The 14,640-nt window shown below is 36.6% G+C and overlaps 1 protein-coding gene and 1 pseudogene across 2 annotated transcripts in view; both read left to right on the top strand.

Moving 5' to 3' along the window:
* Positions 1–14,640, top strand: part of RMI1 (RecQ mediated genome instability 1) — a 19,053-nt gene extending 4,413 nt beyond the window's left edge. For both annotated transcript variants that reach the window (XM_078367640.1, XM_002742781.7), the window contains exons 2-3: positions 9,993–10,083; positions 11,564–14,640. In XM_078367640.1, the coding sequence (XP_078223766.1) occupies positions 11,600–13,477 (1,878 nt within the window). In that variant the 5' untranslated portion in view covers positions 9,993–10,083; positions 11,564–11,599 and the 3' untranslated portion in view covers positions 13,478–14,640. The remainder of the gene's footprint in view (positions 1–9,992; positions 10,084–11,563) is intronic.
* Positions 3,370–3,493, top strand: LOC118147960 (U4 spliceosomal RNA; annotated as a pseudogene).

Raw genomic sequence — 14,640 nt, 5'->3', positions numbered from 1 at the left:
GTAGAGACGGGGTTTCACCATGTTGGTCAGGGTGGTCTCGAACTCCTGACCTCAGGTGATCCACCCACCTCGGCCTCCCAAAGTACTGGAATTACAGACGTGTACCACTGCACCTGGTCTTTAACATATCTTAATGTACAATTTAAAATACATCTTTCCAAATTTATTATTCTTTTCTTGGACAGTGGAGTTCTTTAGGATCAAAGAGCTGTTCTTTGTACATTAGCACATGGGAATTTGTGCCACCCTAGCTAACTTTCTGCCTCTGAGAATTTGTGCTTCTACCTGCTGTGACTATGGTTACCCAATTTCCTAAACAAAGGAGAGATGAAAACCTTAGGAATTTTTCTAAAGGACTAGATGCCATTAATATAATTTAGCAAATTATTAAAGATCTCAATTATTAATATCTAGTCTAAACTTTATAATATGGATCTTACATAATATTTTTCCATTTGATTAAACATTTTAATAAACTTTCTAATCTGTAGGGAAAATAACCTATTATACATCATCTTTTTATAATTAAGACATGCAATTGTAGGAATTATATCTGTGTCCTAGATCGATCCTACTTTCTACTTTACTTTGCTGTTAAGTGAGGAAATCTGTGTAACAGATGTACATTAGCAATCATTTTTTTCCCCCAAAGTTCTTGACTTTTTGGTAAAATATTTGGGAATAGGTGTATTGGAATGTTTGTACAGTGTTAAGTATCTCTTATCACATTTGCATGTGTTTTACAAATGTCTTGGTTATCTTTTGGGGGTTTAGTCATGATTTTTTTTTCTTTGCTTAGTTATGATAACATTATTATGAATGTACAGTATGTCAGTTAGCTTCAGAAGTTGAGGGTAGTACTTAGAGTTATTAATTAGGACTGACATACATTTAATGGAACAGTTTAGTTGTTGGGATTCACTGAGCAGTGTTTTTCAGAATTCATCCCAACTCTTGACTTAAAGGAGTTTTGCCACTTGCGGTATTCAATAGCACATACAAGGAAGAGCCAAGTTTGGAATAAAAAAAAAATTTAAAAACTGATACATAGCCTTAGAATATCAGTTTGTAAGATTCAGAAAAAAGTAAAAAATATTTTATGTGGTATGTTAGCAGAGTTATAGTGAAAGGAAAAGTAGTACTTAACCATAGCACTATGTCAAAGTTATCACAAAGATAAATATAGTAGGTGTAGGTGATTCTTTTAAATTTTTCTTTCATTTGATTTTGTAAATGAAACAATTTAGAGTGGATTAGATGAGCTTGTTATTTACATGAGATCTGAGAAGTCTGTTCATTATAGTAGTAGCAAACCACTCTTACAGAATGGCCGTTTACATGTGGACTTTATACATAAGTGGATTTTATAGATGAATTGAGGGACTGGTTTTGCTTCCTCTTTCTGTTAACTGAAGTTGACAGAAAAAGGTATAGGAATGGAGATTAGCAGAATTTATGTTCTAGTTCTGGGTCTGCTGTTGGGTATGATGTTTATGCCTTAATCTTCATGCCTCAGTTTCATCACTGTCGAATAGATAATAATACTCTTTGTATCAAAAATTACTGTTTTGAGGTTTAGATAACATTTCAGATGTAGAGGTACATTTTTAAAATTAAAGTCTTTGAAAAAATTTTAAAGTCTTACAAAATAAGTTTTAATTTGTTTTTAGCAGAGTCTTCAGTTCTCTGTTTATACATCTGTACCTGGTGGGAAATACAGGATTAATATCTTTGAAATTTTTTCTTCATTTTCTGTCCAGCCTTGACGTTTTCAGTTCGTAACTAATCAGTCTTTCTTCTTTTCTTACTGATTCATTCCTTGTGAAGCCTCAAAGTCAACTGAAAGTACACTTTATCCTGATTTTAGTTTACCTAATGTCTGTCATCACATTTTTACACCTTTGAAAATTATACTAGGTCTGTTTGCCAGCACTGTTATTTTAATTTTACTGGAGGAAATAGGCACCTTATTGAATTGGTGCAACTAAAGGTCTCCTCTCCCCTCCTCCTCCCCTCCTCTCCCCTCTCCCTTCTCCTCTCCCCTCTCACTTCTCCTCCCCCTCCCTTCTCCTCCCCCCTCCCTTCTCCTCCCTCCTTCCTTCCCCTCCCCGCTCCATTCCTGGCCTTGATGTCACTTTTCTAAGAAAACTTAGGAAACCAAGGTCACAAAGATTTTTCTCCCAACTTTTCTTGTACAAATTTTGTAGATTTAGTTTTTACATTTAGCTCTGTGTTCCATTTTGAGTTAATTTTTATACATAGTTTGAGGTATTGGTTGAGGCTCATAGTTTTTTGCATATGGATATCCAGTTGTTTCAGCGCCATGTGTTCAAATGACTATCCTGTTTTTATTGAATTACTTTTACAACTTTGCGGATAATCAATTGATCATGTATATGTGTGTCTAATGTAGACTGTCTTCTCTTCCTATTTTGTCAACATCTCACTGTCGATTATTGAAGCTTTATATGAAATTTTGGTGTTAGATAGTGTGAATCCTTCAACTTTGTTTTTCTTTTTCAAAATTGTCTTGGCAATTCTAATTCCTTTGCCTTTTAATATAAATTTTAGAATCCGCTTGTCATTTTTTATAAAAAGATTACTGGGGATTTGAATGGAATTGCATTGAATCTATAGATGGGGAGAACTGAAACCTTAACCAGATAAAGTCTTCCAATCCATGAACACAGCATATCTCTCCATTTGCTTAAGTTGTTTTTAATTTATTTTATCTGTAATCTATAGTTTTCAGCATAGTGTTTGGCTTTTCGGTGCTATTATAAAATGTACTGTTTTGTCCATTGCTTGTACAGTCAACAACCTTATTTGAAGGTTTAAAGACACCTTGTTTAATATATCTTATTAAATTATTAACATTGAACTTATACAACCAACAGTGCTATAAATCATGCCTAAATGAAGCTTATCTAAAATACATATTTTCTCCATAAGACACATCACAGCTTTCCTGTGCTTAGGTAGACCAGGCAGCACTTGAGCACTGTGGCAGGGGGCCATTTTAAACATCAAAATTGCCAGGAAAAAAAAAAGCACAAAAACATGGCACCAAGTAGAGCACTAAAAGGAGACTTGGTTTTGTATGAAACCTGAATCAAAAAGGCACATTATCATTTTGTTTGACCTCAGCTGGGAATGTGCATGTTGGATGACTCAAATTTTTCACTGCTCTGCACATGTTCATGAATGACCATGGGAGTGCCTCAAATATTGATTTTGGGATTACAAATAAATTTTACTGAATAGGCAAATAAGGAATCTGTGAATGAAGATCAACTATATAAAAGTAAAATTGATTTTTGTCCTATATATTGGCCTTATATCCTAGATCAGGTGATATGGCTTTTTTTGAACTTTGCACGATGGCAGTATCGTAGCTAATGAGATTTATCTGAGGCACGATTATTGCTAATTAAAAACTTTTCTCAGGTGATAATAGCTTTTTTTATACATTCTTTGGCATTTTCATCATAAACATTCATGTCATCAGCAAATAGCAGTACATTTATTATTCCTTTTTTCTTCCATGTTTTTCTTCTTTTAAAATTGTAATTAAAAGCACATCAAATAAATTTACCCACTGGTCTGAGTGCAGTGCTGTTTACAAGTAATTGATCACAATCGGTTATAGATTTCTTTGTTCCTTCCCCGTTTCCACTGCTTTACTTGAGTTGCCCTAAAAAAAAATTACCCTCTTAACAGATTTTAAGTACACATTATGGCATTGTTAATTATTTACATATACAACAGTTATCTATAACTTTTTCACCTTTCATTACTGAAACGACCCATTAAGTGACAGCATCCCATTTCTCCCTCCTCACAACACTTGACAACCACCATTCTACTTGACATTTCTATGTGCTTGGTTATTTTAGGTACCTCATGAGTGGAATCATGCAGTATTTGTCCTTTTGTGATTGGCTTATCTTACTTAGCATAATGTCCTCAAGGTTAATTTGTGTTGTGGCATATGATAGGATTTTTTGAAAAAAAAATAATACTCAATATAATATGTTTTCTGTATCCATCTATCAGTGGTTGTTTCTATATTCTTCATGTGAGCAATGCTGCAATGAATGTGGATTGTGCAGCTACCTCTTCAAGATCTTGTTTTCAGTTCATTTGGAAACATACCTAGAAGTAGGATCATATGGTAGTTCTAGTTTTAATTGTTTGAAGAGGTTCTATACTGTTTTCCATAGTAGCTTTACCATTTTCCAATTGTACTAACAGTACACAGGGGTTCCAATTTTCCCTCAATCTTTCCAATACTTGTTATTTTCTGTGTTTTTGGTGTTGGCAATTCTAGCAGGTATGAGGATGAGATCTCATTGTAGTTTTGATTTGTATTTCTTTTATGATTAGTGATGTTGAGCATCTTTTCATATGCTTGTTGACCATTGTATATATATATATATATATATATATATTTTTTTTTTTTTTTTTTGAGATAGGGTCTTGCTCTGTCACCCAGGCTGAAGTGCATTCGCACACTTATGGCTCATTGCAGCCTTGACCTCAAGCAGTCCTCTCACCTCAGCCTCCTGAGTAGTTGGGACTAAAGGTATGTGCCACCATGCCCGGCTAATTTTTGTATGTTTTGTAGAGCTGGGGTTTCGCCTTGTTGCCCAGGCTGGTCTTGAACTCTTGGGCTCAAGTGATCCACCTGCCTCCGCCTCCCAAAGTGCTGGGATTACAAGTGTGAGCCACTGTTACTGGCTCATTTGTATGTCTTTGGAGAAATGTCTGTTCAAGATCTTCGCCTGTTTTCAGATTGGATTATTTTTTGTTGTTAATTATCAAGTTAAGAAGTTCTTTACATATTCTGGGTAATAACCCCTTGTCTGGTATGTGGTTTGCAAATATTTTCTCCCATTCTGTAGGTTGTCTTTTCACTCTGTTGATTGTGTCCTTTGGTGCACAGAAATTTTTCAGTTTGATGTAATCCCATTTGTCTACTTTTGCTTTTGTTACCTGTACTTTTGGTGTCATATCCAAGAAATCATTGCCCATTTCAATGTCATGAAGCTTTTTCCCTATGTTTTATTCTAGGAGTTTTGTGGCTTCTGGTGCTACCTTTAGACCTGTAATCCGTTTTGAGTTAATTTTTGTATATAGTGTGAGGTAAGGTCCATCTTTAATCTTTTGCATGGGCGTGTTCAATTTTCTCAACACTTTGCTGAAGAGAGTATTGTTTTTCCATTGTGGAGTATCGGCACCATTGTCAAAGATTATTTGATCAGGTCCCTCCTGGGCTCAAGTGATCCTCCCACCTCAGCCTCCCAAGTAGTTGGGACCACCAGAAGGAGACACCACACCTAGCTGATTTTTTTTTTTGTAGAGATGGGGTTTTGCTATGTTGCCTAGGCTGGTCTTGAACTCCTGAGCTCAAGTGATCTGCCTGCCTCGGCCTCCCAAGTATTGTGATTATAGGCATGAGCCGCCATTCCTGGCTTCGATGTTTTTATTATCTTGTATTTTAGATCCAGCTTGTTAGGACTTTGGTAGTTTTCTTTATCCTTAATGTTTATATTTTGCTGTATTGCTGTGTATAAGTGTAGATTTTAAAAAACTGATTGGAAGTATAGAGTTTTTTCAACCTAGAAAATAAATAATATCTTGGAAAAATTTCAACCATTATTAAAAAAATTTTTTTTTCACCTCTTTTATTTTTTTCTTCTGGATTGTAATTACTTCACTGTTGGAACCTGTCTTCCCTACTTCTTAATTCTTTTTTCCTCTTTGTGTAGTATCTTTTTTTTTTTGAGATGGAATTTCACTCTTGTTACCCAGGCTGGAGTGCAATGGCGCGATCTCAGCTCACTGCAACCTCCACCTCCTGTGTTCAAGCAATTCTCCTGCCTCAGCCTCCCGACTAGCTGGGACTACAGGCACACGCCACCATGCCCAGCTAACTTTTTTGTATTTTTAGTAGAGACAGGGTTTCACCATTTTGACCAGGATAGTCTCAATCTCTTGACCTCGTGATCCACCTGCCTTGGCCTCCCAAAGTGCTGGGATTATAGGCGTTAGCCACCATGCTCGCCTTTGTGTAGTATCTAAATCTTTATACTGTGCTCTAAGTAACTTCTAATGCGTAAGTTATCTCTTCATTTGTTGTTAGCCAGGTGTTGGTCCCATCTACTGATTTTAATTTCAGAGACTGTTTTCTATTTACAAGATTTGCAGTAGATTATTTTTGTAAATGCTTGGGATCATTTAATTATCTTCTATTCTTCTTTTAGGATATTAGTCCCACTTAAGTATATTTAGTATGCTCAAAGACATTTAAAATTAAGATTCTTCATTTTAAAAACTGTCATCAGGTGTAAATTCTATTTGGTATGTCTACTGATGGTAGTAATTTTCCTAAAGTATATTATAATTTTAGTTTGCGGGCTCATGTTGGATAGTTTTGCCCCTTTTGTGTAGCTTTGGAGTTTACTCTCTGGCTGACATTGATATAGCTCTAGGTAAACTGTTTTATTAGGAATTTGGGTTGTTACTTATATGTGTTTTGCAGGCCCAGTGTTTATTCTCAGGGTAGTTCTGTTCCCGCCACATATAGGTGTTGCGTGGAACTTTTTTTGGCCCAGTTCCAGCAAGGAGTCTGTTTCTGGTTTTCTGTCCCATGCATGGCATGCTGGACTTTTAGAGCTTTGAAGCTTTAGCTATACTGTTCTTAGCTAAATGTCCTTTTCCTGGGGGCTGCATGGCTTTAGTGCCTACTTAACCACTCTAAGTTTCTCATCTGTTCCTGACTCAACGAAGATCTTACTCTTGTCATAGCTAAATAATTTAAGTTTTATCAAGTTTCTTGTATATCCTTCTAGAGGTACTTTGTGTAAGTCATAATGTGCTTATTTTCCTGTTTTGTATATAAAATTTGGCATACCGAATGTCCTTTATATTAGTTTGTTCTTACAGTACTGTAAATAAATACCTGAGACTGGGTAATTTATAAAGAAAAGAAGTTTAATTGGCTCATAGTTCTGCAGGCTGTACAGGAAGCATGGCTGGGGAGGCCTCAGGAAACTTAAAATTGTGGCAAAGGTGATGAAGGAGAAGCAGGCGTGGTCTTATGTGGCCAGAGCAGGGGTGTGGCAGAGACAGAGGGGGAAGGTGTCACACGGTTTTTTTTTTTAATCAGGTGTTTATAAACAAGAAAGCATACATTAATTACATCAAAATCATTTTCGAATAACAGTAAGCATCGTATTGTCATTAGCAACAACATTGGACATAGGGTGGGATGCTGGGCTCTGGGTGTGGTTTTAAAGGTAGAGGTGGGGTTTTTTTTCTTGATCGGAAAAAAATAGTTATCTGTTACTCCTAACTTAAAGCAAGAACAAATATCTCCCTGGACCCTGGTGGGCTGTGGGCGGGTCATGTAGGAGTGAGGCGGGCTGGCCTCGGCTGGAGCTCCACACCCTCTGGGAGGAGGGTGTCACATGGAAAACTGGCACAGAGGTTTCTTCTCTGTGACGCACACTTTTAAAACAATCAGCTCTCAGGCTCACTTTTTATCATGAGAGCAACACCAAGGGGAAGTCTACCCTCATAATTCAATCACCTCCTGCTAGGTCCCACCGCCAACGTTGGGGATTTGGTCTATATTTTGCTTTTCTTAATAAGATAGGGATTTTTTTTTTTTTTTTTTTTTTTGAGAGACAGGGTCTTGCTTTGTTGCCCAGGTGGAGTGCAGTGATGCAATCATAGCTCACTGTAGCTTCAACCTCTGGGCTCAGGCAGCCCTCCCACCTCAGTCTCCCTAGTAGCTGGGATTATAGGCATGCACCACCATGCTCAGCTAACTTAAAAATTTTTTTTAAAGATGGGATCTTGCTTTGTTGCCCAGGCTGGTCTTGAACTCCTGGGTTCAAGTAATCCTCCCACCTTGGCCTCCCAGAGTTCTGGGTTTACAGGCATGAGCTACCATGCCAAGCCAAGATAGGAAGTATTTCCATTTGGTAAATCAGAGAGCTGGCATAGAGATTTGGTTTCTTTGTTAAGGAGACCTGCTGATTTGATCTACATAGCTTAGCTTATCTTCGTCACAACAGGTAAAGACTTTTCCTACTTTTGATTTTTTATATTGTTTTTTACATATAGTTTAAAAAAGTTTATACTCTCAGTCATTTTCTTTTTCTTTTCTTTTCTTTTCCTTTTATTTTATTTTTTTTTTTTTGAGGCAGAGTCTGGTTCTGTCATCCAGGCTGGAGTGCAGTGGTGTGATGTCAACTCACTGCAGCCTCCACCTCCTGGGTTGAAGCAATTCTCCTGCCTCAGCCTCCCAAGTAGCTGGGATTACAGTCACACATCACAACGCCCAGCTAATTTTTGTATTTTTAGTAGAGACAGGGTTTCACTGTGTTGGCCAGGCTGGTCTTGAACTCCTGACCTCATTTCCCAAAGTGCTGGGATTGCAAGTGTGAGCCACTGCACCTGGCCACCAGTCATTTTCTTTAATATAAAGATTCATCCATTCTGTAATTGACCTTAACTTCCCTATGTTCTTTAAATGTTAACCATCCATCCATTAAATTAAATTAATAATGTACCCACTGTTTATAGGTTCCTGAGAGCTGTATGCTTCCATGTCTTCTTTTGTGGGATATTAAAGAATGGTAGCAAGCATTTACATACATTTATTTTGCACTAGGACAGAAGTATAGAACAAAAGAGGAGAAATTGTTTAGAGGCGTATAAGGAGTCTCTGCCACTGAGAAATATGAAAAGATGTTCAGCTGGGCGCGGTGGCTCACGCCTCTATTTCCAGCACTTTGGGAGGCTGAGGCGGGTGGATCACGAGGTCAAGAGATCAAGACCATCCTGGTCAACATGGTGAAACCCCATCTCTACTAAAAATACAAAAAATTAGCTGGGCACGGTGGTACGTGCCTGTAATCCCAAGTACTCATGAGGCTGAGGCAGGAGAATTGCCTGAACCCAGGAGGCGGAGGTTGCGGTGAGCCAAGATTGCACCATTGCACTCCAGCCTGGGTAACAAGAGCGAAAGTCCGTCTCAAAAAAAAAAAAAGATGTTCAACTGGTAGCGTTAGAATCAGCAATAAACTGGCATTTTAGTTCCTTCCATTTCTGAGGGATGTGCTGCATTTCTTTCAGCTGTTTTTGGGGATGCAATGTAAAATAGTTTTGTTACAATGGTAGCTTAATGTGAGCCATATTAGCATTTTCAGGGTTTAAACTCCTAAAGTCTCATGTAGGCGTATTGTTTGAGAATCTACAAAAAAGTCTCATTTCACTAATTTCAGAGCAGTGTAGGACTTATCCAATCTAGGAATTGGTCATTCAGTCTAAAATAATGGCTGTGGCTCACGCCTTTAATCCCATAATTCCAGTACTTTGGGAGGCTGAGGTGGGCAGATCACTTGAGGTCAGGAGTTTGAGACCAGCTTGGTCTCAAACTTATACTCAATAAGTAGTTTTTGAGTGGCTGTTTTTTGCCAGGTGCTGTAGTAGGCACTGTAAGTCTAATAATAGTATACATTTACTGTAGTAGGCACTGAAAGTCTAGTAATAGTATATATTTCTTGCTATGAGCCAGGTGCTGCTTTTTCCATATTAATCTAATCTTCATAACAAGCATGTGAGGAAAATCCTGTTATTCTTGTTTTACAAATGAGATAAGGATAAGTAGGATATTGTGAAGTTGAGTAACTTGTTTAGAGTCACAGAGTTTATAAGTAAGAGTGTATAAGTCTGGCACCAGAGATGTACTCTTAACATCAAATACTATGTCTCACCTCCTATCTTTAATTTTTACAGTAAACCTATGAGTTAAGTATATAGAAAGGGAAATAGGCTTAGAGAAAGTGCGTAACTTTCTCATGGTCACTTGTTTCTGATCCCCATGAACCATACTGTCAAACTCTTGCACTTAAGAAAATAGTCCAGTCTTTCTACAACTTCATCTTATAATTCTTACTGCTTCTTGTCTTATCTCCCAGGGCTATTTCTGAATCAGTGAAGGTTTCAAGTAAGCCACTGAACAACCAGTTCCAAATTCTGTCTTCAAACCCTGTGCTTCTATTCCAAGTGGTAAGTTTTCTTATGGGCATATTAAAAGTTTAATATATTCGACTTCAGAAATATCTTCATCTGTAGAAGGAAGAAATTATACTTTTGTGAACACAAGGATGATTAGGCTTTAGTGTTTTGCTACTACTTTATCATACTGACAAAATCAGAAGTTAAGTATTAATATATTTGTCTGGCATGACTTTTGAAAATATTTAGCTCAACACATAAGATGTTTTATATCTGTCAGCTCAGTGTCTGCTGTTTGTTATAATTTTATCTTTAGAACACATATTCAATTACTAAATGGACAAACACAGTGGTATGTTTTAGTAGAGTTATATTAGAGCTATTATACATACATAAAGAATGTTAGTGAACATCATTTCTTAGCTAAATTTTAAATGATTAAAATCTGTTTATTAGATCCATTATAATATACTGTAGTCTTCGTTTCTCCATGGTTTTGCTTTCTGTGGTTTCAGGTATCTGCAGTCAATCAAGGTCTGAAAATATTTAGTGGAAAATTCCAGAAATAATTCACAAGTTTAAAATTTTGTACTGTTCCGAATAGTGTGATGAAATAATACCCTAGACTTGAATAATCTCTTTGTCCAGTGTATCTGTGCTGTTTACGCTACCCACCCTTTAGTCACTTAGTAGCTGGTTGGTTATTGGATTTAAAAAAATAGTATATATTGGCCAGAGGCGGTGGCTCAAGCCTGTAATCCCAGCACTTTGGGAGGCCGAGGCGGGTGGATCACGAGGTCAAGAGATCGAGACCATCCTGATCAACATGGTGAAACCCCGTCTCTACTAAAAATACAAAAAATTAGCTGGGCATGGTGGCGTGTGCCTGTAATCCCAAGCACTCAGGAGGCTGAGGCAGGAGAATTGCCTGAACCCAGGAGGCGGAGGTTGCAGTGAGCCGAGATCGCGCCGAGCCGAGATCGCGCCATTGTATTCCAGACTGGGTAACAAGAGTGAAACTCCTCCTCCAAAAAAAAAAAAGTATATATTAAGTTTGGTAATATTTAGAGTTTCAGACATCCACTGGGGGTACTGGAGCATAGTCCCCACAGATAAGGGAGGCTACTGTAACTGCTGTTTACTGAATATCCTTTATAGGTCTGACATTGTGCATTACAAATATAATTCATGTGATCCTGATAACAATTCTGTAAGATAGATGGTAGTATTGACATATTATAGATGAAAAAACTGGTTACAGAAGTGGAGAATTTTATATTAGTTTACATAGCTTGTAACTTGACAGCCAGCTTTCAAACTTAGGTATAGCTGTCTCAAACCTTTTGATTTTCTCATTATACCATCTGACTATGTGTAGTGTTTGAATTTTGACCATGTAAAAAGTAAAGATTTTTAAGATGCTCAAGAGTGAAAAATCTAAAGGGTGTGCCTGTCTGTGCATTTTAGAGAATTACAGAAGCTGTGTTCAAATGTACTGAATTATCATAATTTTTTTGTTTTTTGTTTTCAGGTGGTAGATGCATATTATTTCTTATATTTAAAAGAAATGAGTGTGACTAGTATTGTATTAAGAGCTGAAACCTGGCTTTTAGCTACATGGCATATTAAAGTACCTCCAATGTGGCTGGAAGCTTGTATTAACTGGATCCAAGAAGAAAATAATAATGTTAACTTGAGTCAGGCCCAAATGAATAAACAAGTGTTTGAGCAGTGGCTCCTTACTGATTTGAGGGATTTGGAGCATCCTCTTTTACCTGACGGCATTTTAGAAATTCCAAAAGGAGAACTAAATGGATTTTATGCTCTGCAGATTAATTCCTTGGTTGATGTAAGTCAGCCTGCATATTCCCAGATACAGAAGTTGAGAGGAAAGAATACAACAAATGATCTAGTTACAGCTGAAACACAAGTAACTCTAAAATCTTGGGAAGCAAAGCCTTCACGAATGTTGATGCTACAGCTGACTGATGGAATTGTACAAATACAGGGAATGGAATATCAGTCTATTCCAGCTCTTCATAGTGATCTTCCTCCGGGTACAAAAATTTTGATTTATGGAAATGTATCTTTCAGTCTTGGTGTTCTCTTATTGAAACCAGAAAATGTAAAAGTGTTAGGAGGTGAAGTAGATGCTCTTTTAGGAGAATATGCCCAAGAAAAAGTACTTGCAAGATTAATAGGGGAACCTGATCCTATAGTTTCAGTCATACCAAACAATTCTAACCAAAACATTTCCAGAGTTACAGATGTTCTAGATCCTGCATTAGGTCCTTCTGATGAAGAACTCTTGGCAAGTCTTGAGGAAAATGATGAGCTTGCAGCAAATAATGGCACTTCCTCAGAAAGATGTTTCACCACAGGTAGTTCCTCAAATGCTATTCCCAGAAGACAGTCAAGTTTTGAGCCAGAATCTGTTATTTCTCCAAGACCAAAAGAGGATCCATTAAACCTATCTATGCCTTTCGAGGATGGGGAATTAGATGACTTTTCACTGGAGGAGGCCTTGCTTTTAGAAGAAACTGTCAAGAAAGAACAGGTGGAAACTAAAGAATTGCAGCCACTGACTTTTAACAGAAATACCAGTCGAAGTTTAGAGACATTTTCACATAATCCTAATACTATGAATAATTTTTCTTTGACTTGCAAAAATGGAAACAATAATTGGGGTGAAAAAAAGGTATCAGAACAACTGACTAATGAAGACAAATCTTTTGGTTGTCCCTCTGCTAGAGACCGAAACAGGAGTAATTTTTCAGTTCATCATAATGTACCCTTAGCCCATGATTTTACAAATGAAGATACGAACTTAGAGACAGATAATAAAATAAAACAAACCAGCAGTTCAGGTGGACATTTCTTAAATAATAAAATAATAAGTAGAGAGGCGGTCAACTGTGTACCAAAAAAGAGCTCACAAATTTCTAATACAAGTGATCACAATTTACAGACTTGTTCTTTAAGATCATCAGAGAATAGCACTAATCTTTCTGTTGCCATGGATTTGTATTCTCCACCCTTTATCTACTTGTCTATTCTAATGGCCAGCAAACCAAAGGAAGTTACAACAGTGAAAGTGAAAGCGTTTATTGTGACCTTAACTGGAAATCTCTCAAGTTCTGGTGGCATTTGGAGTATAACTGCAAAGGTGTCTGATGGTACTGCATATCTAGATGTAGACTTTGTGGATGAAATACTTACTAGTCTGATAGGGTTCTCAGTACCAGAAATGAAACAGTTAAAAAAGGATCCTCCTCAATACCAAAAGTTCCTGGAAGGTTTGCAGAAATGTCAGAGAGATCTAATAGATTTATGCTGTCTAATGACTATTTCATTTAATCCTTCCTTGTCTAAAGCAATGGTACTGGCATTACAAAATGTTAATATGGAACACCTTGAGAATCTAAAGAAGCGGTTGAATAAATAATTTTAAATAGTGTTAGGAACAATTAAAAACAACAAGGAAATATTTAGAATTTGTTCACAATTTTACATGTGAAACTTTATGTAAAAAGGAAAAATGAAATTTCATAGCTTATTTCAGTTTAATTTTAATCATGCTTGTTATATGTGGAGCTTTTTAAAATAAGTTAATCTTTTTTTTTTTTTTGGTGGTCAGGGTCTTGCTCTGTTGCTCAGGCTGGAGTACAGTGGCATGATTATAGATTATTGCATTGACCTCTGAGCTCAAGCAATCCTCCTGCCTCAGCCTCTTGAGTTGCTGAGACTGTAGACTTGTACCACCATGCCCAGCTAATTTATGATTATTATTATTTTGTAGAGACAGGGTTTTGCTATGTTGCCCAGGTTGGTCTCAAGCTCCTGGCCTCTCAATCCTGTCTTGGCCTCCAAGGATTAATTTTTTAAAAAAGTAACTGTTAGATGAAGGAATATGATGACCCACTATTGTTGAGAAATTTTTTTCCACTTGGCATGTCACATAAAATGATTGCTAAAATATTGTACTGATGTTCAGTGGTGATTCATATTGTTGAAAGTTAATATTTATAAATAGGAATTTTGCTTCTAATATATTGAGTACTGTCTGTGGCCATACCACCATGAACATGCCTGAGCTTGTCATAATATGTTGAATACTCCCAAAAGATTTGTTTATATTGTTAATCTTAGGGGGAAAAATCCAGTAGATTAGAACATCAGGCTTTCAGACAGAAATTGATTTACTGGTTTTTATTTTGCTGATTATAATATTTGGTATATTTAAGGTAATCCAGTTAACTAGATACTATTTCATACATTATATTGAATGATTTAAAGCCTTATTTTTAAGGATAGTTTATTTTAAATGGTATATTGAAAATGTCATTATTGAGATCCAGTAGGTAGGACATTTATTGGATTAAAGTAAGGCATTTGTCTATGTCTTTGGGTGTCATGGTTTCCTTTCTGAATTAGCTGTACATAAAAGCCTACCTTTAGTTTTAAGTGCTGATTTTTTTCTAAAAAGGGAGGCTGTTTACCGTTCTTCCATTGCGCTGTTACAAAGTTGTATTTGAAAGCTCATGTTATTTTTATTAATCATTTGTCTTAAAGTGCTTTGAATCTTAAAACATTAAATCTTTAACAAAA

Source organism: Callithrix jacchus, chromosome 1, assembly GCF_049354715.1.
Source record: "Callithrix jacchus isolate 240 chromosome 1, calJac240_pri, whole genome shotgun sequence".
NCBI lineage: Eukaryota > Metazoa > Chordata > Mammalia > Primates > Cebidae > Callithrix > Callithrix jacchus.
The sequence above is the reverse complement of the archived record's forward strand: the minus strand, read 5'-3'. Positions and strand labels throughout refer to the sequence as shown.